Source organism: Corvus moneduloides, chromosome 1, assembly GCF_009650955.1.
Source record: "Corvus moneduloides isolate bCorMon1 chromosome 1, bCorMon1.pri, whole genome shotgun sequence".
Lineage (NCBI taxonomy): Eukaryota > Metazoa > Chordata > Aves > Passeriformes > Corvidae > Corvus > Corvus moneduloides.
In genome coordinates this window covers 55,545,610-55,560,577 of record NC_045476.1, presented here as the reverse complement: position 1 = coordinate 55,560,577, position 14,968 = coordinate 55,545,610, and the positions used below count along the sequence as shown (strand labels likewise).

The following is a 14,968-nucleotide window of genomic DNA, read 5'->3' as shown; positions in this document are numbered from 1 at the left end:
TTTAACGCATTTATCCTGTTCATCCTTTTTCCTTCTCAAAATGTGTTATGCTCTTTGGTTGCTGCTTCTGTTGGGCCAGCCTTGGAGAAATTGCTAGGCTCTGATTTCTCACAAAGTTACTTACAGACCATACCTTTAGGCCAAAAAAAAGTGAGACAGGCAATAATCTTTTTTTAAATGATTGCGGGAGAGAGGAAAGATGTACTTGGTACTGGCTAATAAAGGTTTGATGCTGTCATTTTAATCTGTTTGAAGTTGATTTTTCCTTCTCTCAGCAGAATTCGGTTATTCAAAAACAAAAAAACAAAAAAAAAGAGGTGATACATTTTCGAGACTAGTATAGTTTATATTTTATAGAAGAGATTGTATCTGTTGATATTTCTAATGTTTTGTTTGCCATATATGTAACTCTCAGTAGAGCATAATAATTAGAAATCTGTGGAGACAGCTTATATAAATGAAAGGAGGTGTACGTATAGTGCTGTAATGCCATAGGAAAATAATGAAATAGGGGAAGTACTTCTTGTTTCAGGTACAAATAACTCATGAAAACCATGGTCATAACTCTGTAACAATTTAAGAAACTTCCTCCCTACAACTCCCAGTTTTTACTGTGTGCCCTGTAGAGAACAGAATTTGAGAGGGAATCACAGGCTGTTGTCTAACAGTGCCAAGTGTTGAAATGTGCTTTTTTGATTCAGTCGGGAATTACAGTATTGCAGCTGAAAAAGAAAAGCAATTGCGGGGGAACATAACAGTCAACTGTTCCTGCAATTCATCTTACTATCTTGTCATGTGAGGGAAGAGAAAAGAAGATGCAGAACATGTGCACTCCAATTGCTTGTAGTATGCTACAGAAATCACTTTCTCAATACCTTGGAGTCTTTCAATTTCCTCCCTCCTTAAGGTTTGAACCCTGTGAGTCCCCCTGGTGGCAACAAGGCTGGGGGGATTTTTCACTCCCCACTGAGGCTTGGGGAGCAGTGGCGTGGCCCCTGCTTTCGGTTTTTGTCTTTTTTTCCAAACCTTGAATTTCTTTGGCTAGTGATTATTAAGTGAACTAATATACTAGTATTGTAGTTGGAGGGGAAAAAAATGCAAGTTTTATGGAAGTGGGGTTTACTGCAGATAGATTCTAACGTGAGATGAAAGGTATTATATAAGTACAGCTCCAACTTGCAGTTTTTATGTCTCTCTGCCTGCTAGCTCTGATTTGGTTTGGTTGTTTTTTTTTTTTTTTTTCAGTGTTTGGATAGGAATTCTTTTGTATAACTGGATAAATATAATAGACAAGGAATGGGGTGGGGAGTTCTAAATGTTTCATACTATGCAGAGGCAAAAAGAATAACGATTTGTTTATTTAGTAGACTAAATTTAAAAATTACGATAGTGTTTTCTTCTGTGTTATCTTAAATAGATTTATGATATTAGTGGTCCAGAAGTTTGACTGGTTGATCCTTAATGATGAGTAGTCCTAGTAATGTTAGAAAGCAGAGCAGAGAAATTTTAATTTAAAAAATTGAAACTGTTTATGTGTTCTTGCAAGGCAAACAAACAAGAAGTGCCAGAATAAGCTTTCAAAAAGGAAGATCATCAGAAAAGAAAAATAATCTTTGAAATATTCCTTTGTGTAAAGCAGTATCTGCTACAAAGCAGTTTGCACCTCTTATTTGAAATGGAGGCAATTAAGACTCTTGTCATATGTAGAATAAACTTCTTATATATGTCAGTCTTGGGGTAGCTGTATGTTACATGTAGACTGCTACTTAAAAGTCACTTGTTTTAAGGTTTGTTGGGTTTTTTTGATTGGTTGGTTTTGGTTAATGTTTCTTGCAAAAGTATGCTTTTTATAAAGAGAATCTGCAGCAAATGGAGGTGTACATATATAGGTAACATGGTCAGTAGACAGGAACCTAATTTTTTGTTTCTTTTTTCCAAGAAATCCTGGCTTGTTATCTTAAAAAGTATTGAGGTATGTTAAAACTGAGTGTCAAACTTTCATTCTTGATTAGTGCTCTGGATGTTTTTATCACTCTGGTTGAATCCTTCATGCGCCAAACCAACCTGAACAAACTAAAACTGTTTACTACTGGAGGACAAACAATAGCCCAGAATCAGATGAGTAGCATGTCAGTGCTTGAGGTTTTTTTGGTTAAACAACTTTATCCCTTCAGCAGTTTGAATCTGGACTGGTTTCAGTCTCTGCTGAAAGAGCCACTGCAAAGAGTCTCTGCCCCTGCAAGATTGGTTGACAACAGCTTTAAATCTAAGAAGTCGATAGTCTGTGTCTTATCCGTTGTTTCCAAAGAAATCATCAGTGGAATTTTCAGTAACTGTAAATTCAGTGTGGGAAATAAGAGTAAATGCTTAGAAGTATTTTTCAGTTGCTAAAGTAAATAGAGAAATTTTTTAGGATTGTATTACTTGCTTAGTGATAACTGATTTCATATACCTGTCCTCCACTCTGAAATTCTATGCATAAGAAGAACATATGTTTTTGCATGTACTATTAAATGTGAGATGAAAAATATTCAAAGCTGAGAAGATTAAATCCATTAGTTGGGTGACTTGTTTGTTCTTTCTTATGTCCTTCTTTCCTAAGCAATAACACAGTTCTGATGAACTAATAATTAGGGGTTTTTAACAAATTATTTTTTTTTAAAACATGGCTCTGTATCTCAAGTGTTCTTCTTGCACATTCTTTTATTCTCTGATTTCATTTCACACTTCAGTCTTGTTACTAAGGAATCATGCTTTTCAGTGCTTGGTTGTTTGGTTTTCTACTTTTTTCCCCAGCGTTTTAAGTTGTCGTGAACAAAATAAACTTGTACTCTTTTGGCATTTTCTCAGAAACTGCTGCAATTTCACTTTAAAATAATACAAATGAGCATGTAAATATTGAAACTTAATTTGACCTTTTGATAATAATTAAGAATCAGGTAATTGTGCACTTTTTAATAATTTAGTGTTAATGTCTGTGCAGGTTTGCATGATGAGCATGTGTAGTGAAAACTTCTGATTAAATATTCTGAGCAGACCTGTGAAAACAGCAGTCAGCTGGTGGTGTGATGGCAAATCCTTTAAAATTGTGAAGTCAAAAATTAAGTGTTCTTGCTTGTCTTGCAGCTGTTGGGCAATAATTTGTAGATCAGTTAGAGGCACTGAGTGTACAGACATCTCTGGTCTTTGCTTAGGGAATTCAGATTTCCTATGAAAGGTAGAAGATTAAGAATGGAGAGATCAGCTTAAATACATTCCTTCTTTTAGTCTTTTTTTTTTTTTTTTCTTTTAAATAAAGCACATGCATGGATTTAATCTTGCCATTGCACATAATTTGCCTTGAAGATCATTTTCTGCGTTGAAGCTCGGCTGTCTTTAGCATCAAGGGTTTATGTAAGTGGATGGAAAATGGTTTAGCTTGCTGCTTATGCCCCCAGCGCTTCCGCCCTTATTCCCTTCATCACCGAAGGATCTGTTTTTATATAATGAATTTTAGTTGGGTGACAAGGGGAAAAATTAGGGATAATCAATGTTTGATTTGGGGGGAGAGAATATGGCAATATTTATGCTGCAAATACTGGTAACTTAGTATTTGGAAATGCTTTGAGCTAGTTAAAAGTAAGAGAAATCTTTAGAAAGTAAACTTAAAGTAGAAAAACAATCACATCTAACTGACTATCTGATGAGATGACTGCACAATTGCACATAGTTTCAACTACTTTGTCAATTTTCATGTTTAAAGCAAAGCAGGGGACAGTTGTTAAGATAAAAAAGCCTGTTACTTAGTGCTGATTTATTTCATAAAGTTTGCATGTGTTGAATGGTTTCTATGGGGTCCTCTGCTTTTCAGAAGCAGATCACTTTGATTTGATAGTACTTAGCTGTTCACTGGTTGTTATACAACTGTTACATGCTTAATGTTTGAAATCCATGATTTTATTTCTACATTTAGAAACTGTCTAATACATAAAAAAAAACATTTAAGAAATATCCTTTAATGTTGCTGCTAATGCTTGATGATTTTGAACTTGATTTTTTTAGGGCTATACTTAAGTTTTGTTAATCATATGGCTTGTACAAGTTAATATTCTGCCAGCAGTAGAGAATATGAAGAAAACCTTGCTAAATTATTTAAAGTTTAATGTTCACTTGGGAATATGGTAAACTGCTGGTGTCAAAGTTGTGATTTGTGACTGAAGCACACATCTAACCAAGTAGTTTAGTTTGTCATCCATTGCCACTGATGATGAGCCTATTTTTTTTTTCAAGAGAAAGAATTTTCACAATTCTTGATTCAACTGTTTTGCCCACTTTTCAAATGTTTTTCAGGATAAAGCACTACTAATTTACAATATTTACTCTGCAGCAAGTTTAACTTTATCCATCTGGGAAGTAATTTCTGCTGATATATTATATTTCTGTCTGTTAACAACATTTTGTATTATGGCATCTTCACATTTCCAGGCTCCGCATAAGGCTCCTTTAATGTGGAAAAGGGCAGTTGTAGTGCTGGGGAGCAGGCAGCCAGGCTTAAGTGCACGTTTTTGACAAGTGACAATTGAATAAGCAATGGCTGTAAAAAGAAGGGCTTGAATTTAAACTAACAAGAAGTGTAATTGAAACATAAAGTAAAAACAAGCTAAAAATAAGAATGTCTCTCTATCAGTACTCTATCAGTACTCTATCAGTACTCATTTGACTGAAAACACAAGATGAAATTACTTTTCTATATGGTTTAAGCAGTGGCAAAAATAACTACTGGCACTTCTGCAATTGCTTATCATAAAATTGATATAAGGATGACAGCAGACTAAATGAACTACTGAAGAAATTAGCTGCTCAATGTCTTAATGCTCAGTATTTTTGAGTGATGCATCTTGCAGAACCAACATTTCTGTAAGAGAAGCACAAATTGATAACTGCTGTAGATCTCATGTAGAACTGCAGTACTGGAAAAGCGAAAGTGAGTCACTCTTTAATTAGTAAACTATTTAATAAAGAAGATAAAATGTACTATGGCTTATGCATATAAATTACTTGGTTTCAGTATTGGCTTGTAATGACTAATTGCAATTCAAATGAGTAGGGGTTTAAACCTGTTCCCAGACTTCTGTGTATGTGGGAAGAAGTATCTGGAATTGGAGCTCAGGGTGGATATGAATGGATAATAGCAAGTTTACAAAACCTTCATTATGTAATTCATAAAACAAAGCTTTCACAATTGTTCTTTGTGAGGTACAAAGGCATGCTTTTGTCATGCTGTACTCAAATGAAATGGCTTCAGCTGAGAGGTGACTTAAAGGATGAGCTCCTACAAAGATTTTATATGCTGGCTGAGCTGTATCTCATGGTTTTCTGTATAGTTTTGGATGCCTAGCAACTTACTAAAATTTTGTTGTGTTCAATTAATAATAGCCTGTTACAGACTGATAAAAATTGAGGACATCTGTGAGAAATTGTTATTGAAGTGAAAAAGTGTACTGTCAAATTTATTTGCACACAAATATTACTAAAAGTTATTGATGTATTTGGAATACTATCATTAGGAAGAATTTAAGTGAAATTTGACTGAAAATATAGGAAGCTTTTTATAAAAAATGCTGAATCTCAGCAAAGGTTTCAAATGTTCATTGCAAGTTCAAATAGATGTTGTAGCTCAAACTGGTTCATTTAACCAGTGTGTGTGTGTGTTAGAAGGGAGATTAAGCCATTCTAGGTTAATTTTTTTCCAATGGGAAACAAAGTCACTTGGGAAAATATTTTAGTTGTTACAGTTTGAGAATGTTACAATTTGTAACTTTAGGCTTGGCAAATATTTGCCTTCATTTTGGAACAGACCTGGCATTCATATTGTGTTTGTTTTTTTGCCACAGTGTAAAGCCATCCCCAGCTGAAGGAGTCAAGTCCAATCCATCCAAGAGACACAGGGACCGCTTGAATGCGGAGCTGGACCGCTTGGCGAGCCTGCTGCCTTTCCCTCAAGATGTTATCGCCAAATTGGATAAGCTGTCTGTGCTTAGGCTTAGCGTCAGTTACCTGAGAGCTAAGAGTTTTTTTGACGGTAAGCACTGGGAATTTATTTGGGTTTGAACTGCTCGTAAAATTCATTTTATACTGTATGTTGATTTCAGCTGTTTAAGTACTTAAAACTGTTAAATTTATCTGTATTTTAATGGAAACTCCAGTTTCTTGAATATATACAATGTAACTTTGTAAAGTAAGCTTTCCACTTTCTTGAAACCAAATGTAACTACTTTCATTTCACTTAGGTCACCAGCCTTTCAATGCCCTGCATTTGGAAGTAATATTGCCCTTAATTAGTCCTCCAGTTCTCTTCATCAGACTGTCAAAGATACCCAAGAGATTTCTCTTTTCCCTCTCTGAAAATTGCCTTTGTACAACTGTTACAGTTTCAAAATGTCATATGAGTTCCCATCCAGTTGTATTTTGCTTAATGATGCATCAAAAATGATTTTGCTTTGATGTAAAGTAATTGATAGTGCCCCTTCCTACAGTTTATTGCAAAGGTGACTTGTAAAGAATAGAGACAAAATCTCTCCTGTGTCCAAGTCCTGATTGATGCAGGACATGAGGCATTAAAATGACAGCTAAGGTTCTCCAGTTCTGTGGGCAAGTGTGCAGTGACCCCAGTCCTGGCAAGGGTAATACAGCAACACTCAGAGTAGTCATGGGGTCAGAAGTGAGTGTCCTTGGTCACCTCAGAGCTGGCCAAGGAGTCCTGTCCCTCTCTCTCCTTCGCTACCTGAGCTGCTCTGTAGGGTGAGATGCGCTGGTTGGCTTCACGCCAGTGTCTTCAAAGGCAGACATAGTCTGATCCTTTTCATTGCAGGAATAAAGCAAGGAGCTTGTATTAATTGTCCTTTTCTTTTAGCAGTCACTGAGATTTTACAATTATTATATTGAAATTTTATTGATCAGCTGTAGCTGAAGAATCTTGATTGCAATGGAGTTGATATTAAACTTCAAGTTGTTTTTAAACTTTTTTGGACATTAAAATAACCTCTGTCCTCATCAGTTTGTCTCAGCCTCCAAAACATGGATGAAAGGTCTCAAGAAACCTGTCTAAGATAGTTCCACTTTTTCCTGCAGGACTAAAGAATGTTTATTTTCATTTATTGTGTCAACTGGCTTCAGTTTATCAATGCTTATAAATTTATATTCAGTTTTATTGCTTGAAGAATATATCCAAGTGTCCTGATTTCTGTGCTTGTTCAGGACAGTTCTTAGTATGAAGTCTAAGCTGTAAGGCTAGATATGGCCAAATATTTCTAGCAGGTTTTTTTTTTCAGATGAAAATGTTTTCTTACATCAAATGAGAGTTCTCTTGGCACCTCAGTTTCATGAAAATCTTTGTAAGATGTTATCTGAGGTAGACTGCTGTAACAGAAATTATTTTGCTTGCCTATGTTCTCTTGGTGAATTGAAGAAATTCCAGTCTCAATGAACTGAGCTTTGTTGTATTTGTTTTAATTATGTTTTCTGAAATAAATCCAAGACTGCAAGTGATAATAGCAAATCTTAATTCTCATCTCAGTTTCTTGTGCAATGGAACTGCTTGATTTTTATTCTTGCTGCCTCTTCCACCCAATTTGCACTTGAAGGTCCTGGAATAGAGTTTAAGGCTATGATTTCTCTACACGGAAAAAAAAAAAATTATACCATCAGGTAGAATAGCTCCAGTAGAAGTTGTCTTAATGGGTTTTATTACCAGAAAAAGTCTTTTTGCTACTTCTTTTCAGGCCTTTGTATTGTAGGACTACAAATCAGGTTAGTCATCAGTCTCCATCTGAAGGTATTTAAAGACTAACATTGATGACTTAAGTGAAGATAAACAAAAGTAACCAATTTATGACTGACAGACACAATAGTGAAAATTAGATCTTTCTACTGTTTTAGTTGTCTTAAATAACATGGAATCTATTTCAGTGAAATTCACCCTCCAAAAGAAAAATTAGTGCTTTGAAGAACAGAATTAGCAAAAAACTTCTGAAAACCCCTAGGTTTGATTTTCATGATCTGTCTATGCAGTGCTTCTCAGACGGGCTTTTTTGAAAGAGTGTGTTGTGTGGTTGAATATATACGGAAAACGCTGTAGAATAAATCTGGCAAATGCAAGAGTGAGCTCTGATTGTCACCTTGAGTGCCTAGACCGAGCCAAAGCTCCACTTTATTAACACAGCATGCTGAAGTAAAGGGAAACACTAAATGAATAACAGGATGCAAATGGGGGGTGTGTAAATTCCTGCGGAAAGTAAAATATAAACGCTTAATCATATGATCTTGCTTGAAAGGAAACCCAAGTTTTTGCTGTAACAATAGATTTTTTTTTCAAAGAAAACACTTGCATTTTTCCAAGTTTAAATAATCTAGAGTGAATGTCTGTTTTCTGAAGGCGGAAGTCTGGGGGGAGAAAAAGAACTCTTTTGTGAAAGACATCTCAGAAAATTACATCAATTTGGATAAATGTGCCTCACTTAAATGTCTACAAGGCTTTTTTAAAAGCTCTGTGTGTGTTTATATATGTGTGTGTATATATAAAAAATAAAAAAGCACCACCAAAGGACACCTTCCCTTGACTGTAGTCGTTACGATGGTACAGTGGTACAGAATGTTCTCTGGAACTAGAGGCAGGTGAGTTTTTCTGTAGAGTCTACTGAAATATTGTAGACCTCTGCATGCTTGCTGTATTTTAGGTTGTAGGAAAGAGGTATATGCATTTTTCTCTTCCACAACCTCAAAAGATCTTACTTTCTTGTGTTGGTGATTGTATTCTGTTAAGCAGTTGCTTTTGATTGTTTTTCTTTGTTGGTGAAATTATTGTCCTGCTAAGTGACCCTGTAGATACACTGGTTTAGTGTGGTCAGGTTAGTCTCAAGACCACATTATGTCAGAAGGCTTTCTGTATCCCCATGTCAGGCACTCTGGCATGCTTTTATATGCACAAATTTGACCTTGACTCAAGAAGGAAATTGCAGTAGTGGATTAAAATAGTGAGTCTCAAGTCTGTTTCTTTATAAAGTCTTGTGTGGCAAGTCAAAGCTAAAAAGTGTTTTAGGGTGGTGTTGCTTCTCAGCTGTGCAGTTCTACCTGCTGTACTGAAGTGGATTAGCAGTCCTCAAAGTCAAGCAGGTTAGCTTAAATCACCACTGGAGTGTTTATTTTGTGCATGTAAGATACTTTCTGAAAGTGGCTTAAGGCAAGCTTTTTATTTATAAGAGACTAGGATGAATCAGGCAGGTGTCTGCTGACAATCAGAAAAGACTTTGTGTGTTGTCCTGGTATTATTTCAGTTCACTTTGATGTTAAGTGCCCATGCATGTGTGCAGTCAGCAGTGAAAAATATAAAGTAGAACATGGGACAACAGTTCTTGGTGTGGACGCAGGTTAGTGTGAGCTCAGCAGCTGGAGCACCACTGGGCAATCATTTAGTATAGCCTGTGTTTCCCATGCATACTAAAGGAAAAAGCCCTTTTGCCTCCAGGTTTGGTCCTTATATGATGAATTGATAATCACTTAAATACTTTACTGCGGTGAGAGAAAACTTTCATAATTATTCTTCTTGGGATTTTGGTGAAACAGATTAAAAGGTTAAAAGTAGAGTTTGTATGACTGATCACTTTTTTAATGTTAGGGGGAGAATTTTTCATTTTAAAGGTGTGCTGAGAATAAAGGAGAGGCTTGCAGAATCTAAAATGAAGTAGCTGTGCTATGTGTGCCTATCGATACATTAGAAACAAAATTCAACATGTTGCTTATTAATTGTCCTTTCATCCATTTCACTAAGAATTCCTGTGGTTTAAAGTATGTGGGGTTTTTTTCCCCTCTTGCTTATTGGGCAGTAATCTGCATTTATAGAATAAAGTTTCTGCTCAAAATTAGTTTAGAATTGGTTTCTTATGTGGGATGCTAGTGATTCTGGCAAGCACAGCAATAACAAACTAATTAAGATTTTTTTTTTTCCAGTAAGTTTGCATTGCCGTTTTTTTTTTTGCTTTGTAATATAATTAACACACGTTCCTTGGCATAGTATAGCTTAAATTTGCAGTGCAGCCACTGTCATCATATAAAATATATTTTTTGATAATGTATTTTTCCTGTCATGCCCACTTTTCTATCATATGTGCTGGAGAGAACAGACTGCATGGGGTTCCTATTCTGGAGAGTACGGCTAAGATATACACATGGGAAAGACAGGCAGAGGGGAGACAATGTATTTATTCTGTCGCGCTGAGAAGGGCAGCAACATATTTCCAGTCTAGCAGATATACATAGCCTTTCTGCCAAGTGTCAGGTGGCGGCCTGGAACAGAAACCTGAAAGTACAAAAATTGTTTAAACACAACCCAGTAAGACCAGGATAATACAGTAGATCTGTCCTGACTTGCTTTTATTTTAGACAGTTACCATCTTTACCTGCCGTGTCTGTCTAATGCAGTTTTCCTCATGTATTTTTTGAAAGTGTTCCTTCCCTTTCATGTTACCTCCTTTCCCTGCTCCTGCTGCTGCATACATAGATGCTTGACCTCCACACTAGGAAAAGCTAAAGCCCTGTAGGGCAGTGGAGTTAGGCTACACTTACTGCTTTTGAGTGTTTATGTGGATGTTGCATAGGAATTTACTCTTGCCAGCAGCTTCTAGTGGGCTTGGCTACTATTATTTGTTTCAGGACTCTGTCTTAAGCTATTTTTTTACACCTAAGGTAGAAAATACACCATAGTTTGGTTGTTCTCTAACTAGGTTTTCTGTATCTGGTATTTTATACCATGCACACAAATTAATTTTCACAGTTTTGAATGAGCTTCTTTGAATCTCATCTGAGAGTTGGAGAGAAAAAAATAATCAGGAAAAAAAACCCCAACCCAAACAAACCAACTGTTTCCTTTTATACTCTCTTCCCCCCTGGCCCAAATCCAAAGTTATTACAAAATGTGAACCTTGGAATTGTATAGTTATTTCAGTATCAGACTATCATACCTTTCAAATTATTTCCTAATCCATGCTTGTTCTTTCACTGTCTCTTTTTTTCTTTTTTTTTCTCCAAACCTCCCCCCTTGCCCCCAATCCCCTGAGATTCACACTGAGCATTTGGGACTGTCTGCTACAGACTATTTTAGCCTGTATTTTACGTAACAGACGGTAAGTAGGGATTTAAGCTTTGAAGTCCTAAATTCCGATCTTCAAAAATGATGATCAGAGCCATGTAGCTGTGATGTCACCCTAAATCACAAAATGTGTATGTTTTCACAATCCTAGCTTTTGTTTTTGGGGGTGCTGTGTCACTAGGCGTCTGATGCAGCTGGGCAGCTCTATACCCCCATGGGCTGATGCAATTTAATATAACCCAAACTGAACACATAAAATTGAAAATTCTGTTTATATCACAAAGTAAGAGCTTAAAATGTCATTGTATTTGTAGGATAAGAGGAGAAACCAGTACAAATGCTAACAGGTTAACGTGTTCTTTGGATTTTCTTTTCCTGTTACATTCTGGTATTTCAGTGATTGATGTTAATGATTGTTAGAACTCTGTTTGCAAGGAAGAGAAATGAAAGGTTATCTCTTCTTCTCTGCCCTATGTGTATTATTTAATCAAAGGCATATGAAAAGTCATTGTAGGAGCCTCTTATGTTCCACAGAGATGTTGTAAAATTTCTTGAAAACCCTGTCCCAGTATGCAGAGCATTTATTTTTTCTCTGTAGCCCTTGTTAATAGAGAGATCAGTTCTAAGCATACTGTTCTGGGCTTTGCTCTGGATTCCTGGCTCTTGTTTACAAGATCAGAGCCTAAAATATAATTTATCCTGTTCTAACAACATCAGTGTTCTGGAGATTGACACTGTTGTATGACAGTCAAACCGAGAACAGGTAGCAAGATAAAAAGCCTAGCCTCAGGAAGTACCCCCACTTCTCTGGCCTTGTGTATTCCAAGTCTTGTAACCTTTGCTAATGTTATTGCTGTACTGTAGCGCCTAAAGATAATGCGATTTGGAGCTTTTTGGTTCTGTTATACAAATCACCACAACTGTTGCTCCCTCGTCCAATGAAAGTTTGAGTGGAGAATTAGAAGTAGCACTGGGCTCTCAACATTTGTCTTCCATGGGCTTCATGTTTCATCCATCCGAATTTGAAGAAGTATGGTTTGCTTGAGTATGGCCTTAGAAATATGTCCTAGTTATTTAAGGCTTCAGTATGAATACACATTAAAAATGTGTACAAATAATCTATTAATACTGGAATAGTTTTTACTGCTCTCTGTGCCTTTATGACTCAGCAGTTTTCCTCCTGTGTGTACTTGCCAGTGGAAGAAATGCCCTAGTTTTTCCTTATCAGAATACAGACAAAGTCAAACAGGAAATAAGATGTGCTTGTATGATTGAGCTCTGTACATGTTTACAGTTCTAGCCAGTTATAACACTGTTTATTTTTCCTGAGTAAACAAAAACTTCACCTTTGCTAAAACAGTTTCTGTTCTGTACATGCTTTGATAAACTGCTTAAAGAATGATTGCCCTGTGAATTGTCTTGGAAATCCAGCTAGATAAATAGAAGCTAATTCTGTTTACCAGAGCTTGGTCATTGTAATTGTTGAATTTATTAGTTACCTCTTTTTAAAGAGGTAAAAATAATGAATTTCAAAAGTGCTCTTCAAAGTTTCAGGTAATGTATTGATAAATATTTCCTGGTAAAAGTCTCTTGGGAGCTCCTACTCATCAGTGCAGTGTCCAATCTGGATGTTTTAACAAGGTACTATGTAAATGATAAAACTTACCATAGTTATTCTAGAGACTTAAATGAACTAAACTATAAGAACTAGAATGAATAGTTATCTGAAACTGCTTTAAGAAAATGTAGGTTTGCTGCCTGCCAGCTGTGAACATTAAAGGGGACCTGCAAATAGGAATTAGTCACCCTTAGTGATGCATGCTAAACTCTGTTCTTAATTGAACAAAGAGATGCTCGTTGTTTTCCTCTGAATAATTGCCTCTTGAAATTTAACACATGTGCATTTTGAATTGCACATTACTGCACACTTTATGCGTGGCATTGTATAACATCTAATAAGCTGAAAGATATACATACTTGGCCCCTCTAGACAAATTATAACTGATTGCAGAAAGTAGGAATTACTGGAATATGTCCACAGCCTGACTGGTCAAATATTCTGACTTCCCCATCAAATTCCATTGTCACATCTTGAACAGTACAATTCCTGTGGGCCACCAGAAGATAACTAGATTTGTGAGTGAATTCTCTTTTTCCTCTTGATGTCTCCATCTGAGCTACAAACTGAAGGATGATGTCTTTCCTTTATTGATGCTTTTCTTTATGCCACATTTTTTAATATGCCATATTTTACTTATTTGGAGGAAAAAAATAAGGATAGACCCCAGTTTCATCCTTGCTTATATCATTTATTTTTTGGTTTACTTTTACCAGACAACGATAAGAGATGTGCCTAGAACAGAACAAAGAGTCTTTCTGGCTTATCCTCACAGCTGCTCTGAATTTTGCTTTGATACTGTCATGCTCTGTATGGTGCCATGTGTAATATCTTACCAGAGACCAGGCTGTCGATTTGATCACATTAAAGGATGTTGAAATGCATCTGGTGTCATACAGCACATTGATACTGAGGGCTTTTTTTAATATGCTTTCTTGACCTAGTTAATGGGAAACTTTGTAGACAGGCGAAGCCTATTAGTAGGTCTGATGTTAAGTTACATAATTGTGTGGTTTGTAGCTGATCCTTCAGAAGGATAGCAATGCAAATATGAATTCCTGGTCAGTATGTTATCAGGTGGCATAAATGCTAATGTTATACCTAGTGATGTAGAGGGGGGAAAAAAAATTCCCCCTCTTCATGCACTCCATCATCACTTGAAGGTAAAGCTCAAGACTTAATGATCTTCTGCAGGAAGGGTTTGAGCCCCATAACCAAGAGCTTTTAGGAATGTATTAGCCTATGCATTTCTCAAGTGTCCCCCTTCCCTTTGTCTTGATTCATATTGGGTGACTGCAAGCCCTGTGTAATTAATTGCAATTAATTACTTTCAGCATTAGGAACATCAACTGCACTGAATCCATCAGTGCTTCTTGTAACATGGCAGCACTGCTGTGAAAAAGCTACTGCCTTAGTTAAGTGAAGAAGTTCTTCCTCAGCTTTATCCGGTGAGAATACTTGTCTCCTCTGGAGGCTAGGCGCAAATCATGCCTGACAAATAGACAAACAGCCCTTTTATGAAGGGTGTCTGGGTTTGTGGACAGCAGGAGAGTGGTTAATATTGTTAACGGGGTCTTCAATGTTGTTTTTGTATCACCAAGCTGGTGAGTTAGCGTCTCTCCAGAGAATCTCTCCAGTTCTGTCCTAAGCGATCCATTCCTCTTCCCCCTGTGTAGTACAACTGAGGTCTTGCTGTCAATATCAATGGCAGCCTGTCAAGTTCTGGGGGTGACTAGAGGTTTCTGCAAAGGACAAGGAAGGAATCATCTTTCAGTCCGAGGACATGCGTGTGGCTTTTAACAAGATAAGTCCATGGGCTCTGGCAGTGAAATAAGCTGAGAGTAACTCCCATATCCCAAGTAGAGAAAAGACAGTCTTGGTCTGGAAAGAAAGCAATCCTCCAAAAGCTCACTTGATTCCCTTGCTATAATTCAGTCATTGCAGAAAGCCTTCTGCCAAATTGCGGAAAAATTATCAATTGGTGCAAAAATGCAACTTCATCTCTTTTGGTGGAATGCATGTTTTCCTCATTCAATTCAAGTAAGAGATATTTCTGTTAGAAAGTGCTTATTCATTAATATTTTTATATAGCAAGGGTTGGAATTGAATGGTCTTGTAAAGAAACCTTCCAAACCCACTTCCATTCCCTTTTAATGCAGTAGTTGCAAAATTCAACATTGCCTTTTACTTGTAGAATTAACTGTCCTCTTTCATGTATGGAATATAAT

At 36.5% G+C, this 14,968-nt stretch overlaps 1 protein-coding gene across 1 annotated transcript in view; it reads left to right on the top strand.

Annotated features, from left to right (window-relative positions):
• AHR (aryl hydrocarbon receptor) overlaps window positions 1-14,968 on the top strand; it is a 62,645-nt gene that overhangs the window by 1,912 nt on the left and 45,765 nt on the right. Inside the window, exon 2 of the mRNA XM_032110433.1 lies at window positions 5,874-6,061. Coding sequence (XP_031966324.1) covers window positions 5,874-6,061 — 188 coding nt within the window. The remainder of the gene's footprint in view (window positions 1-5,873; window positions 6,062-14,968) is intronic.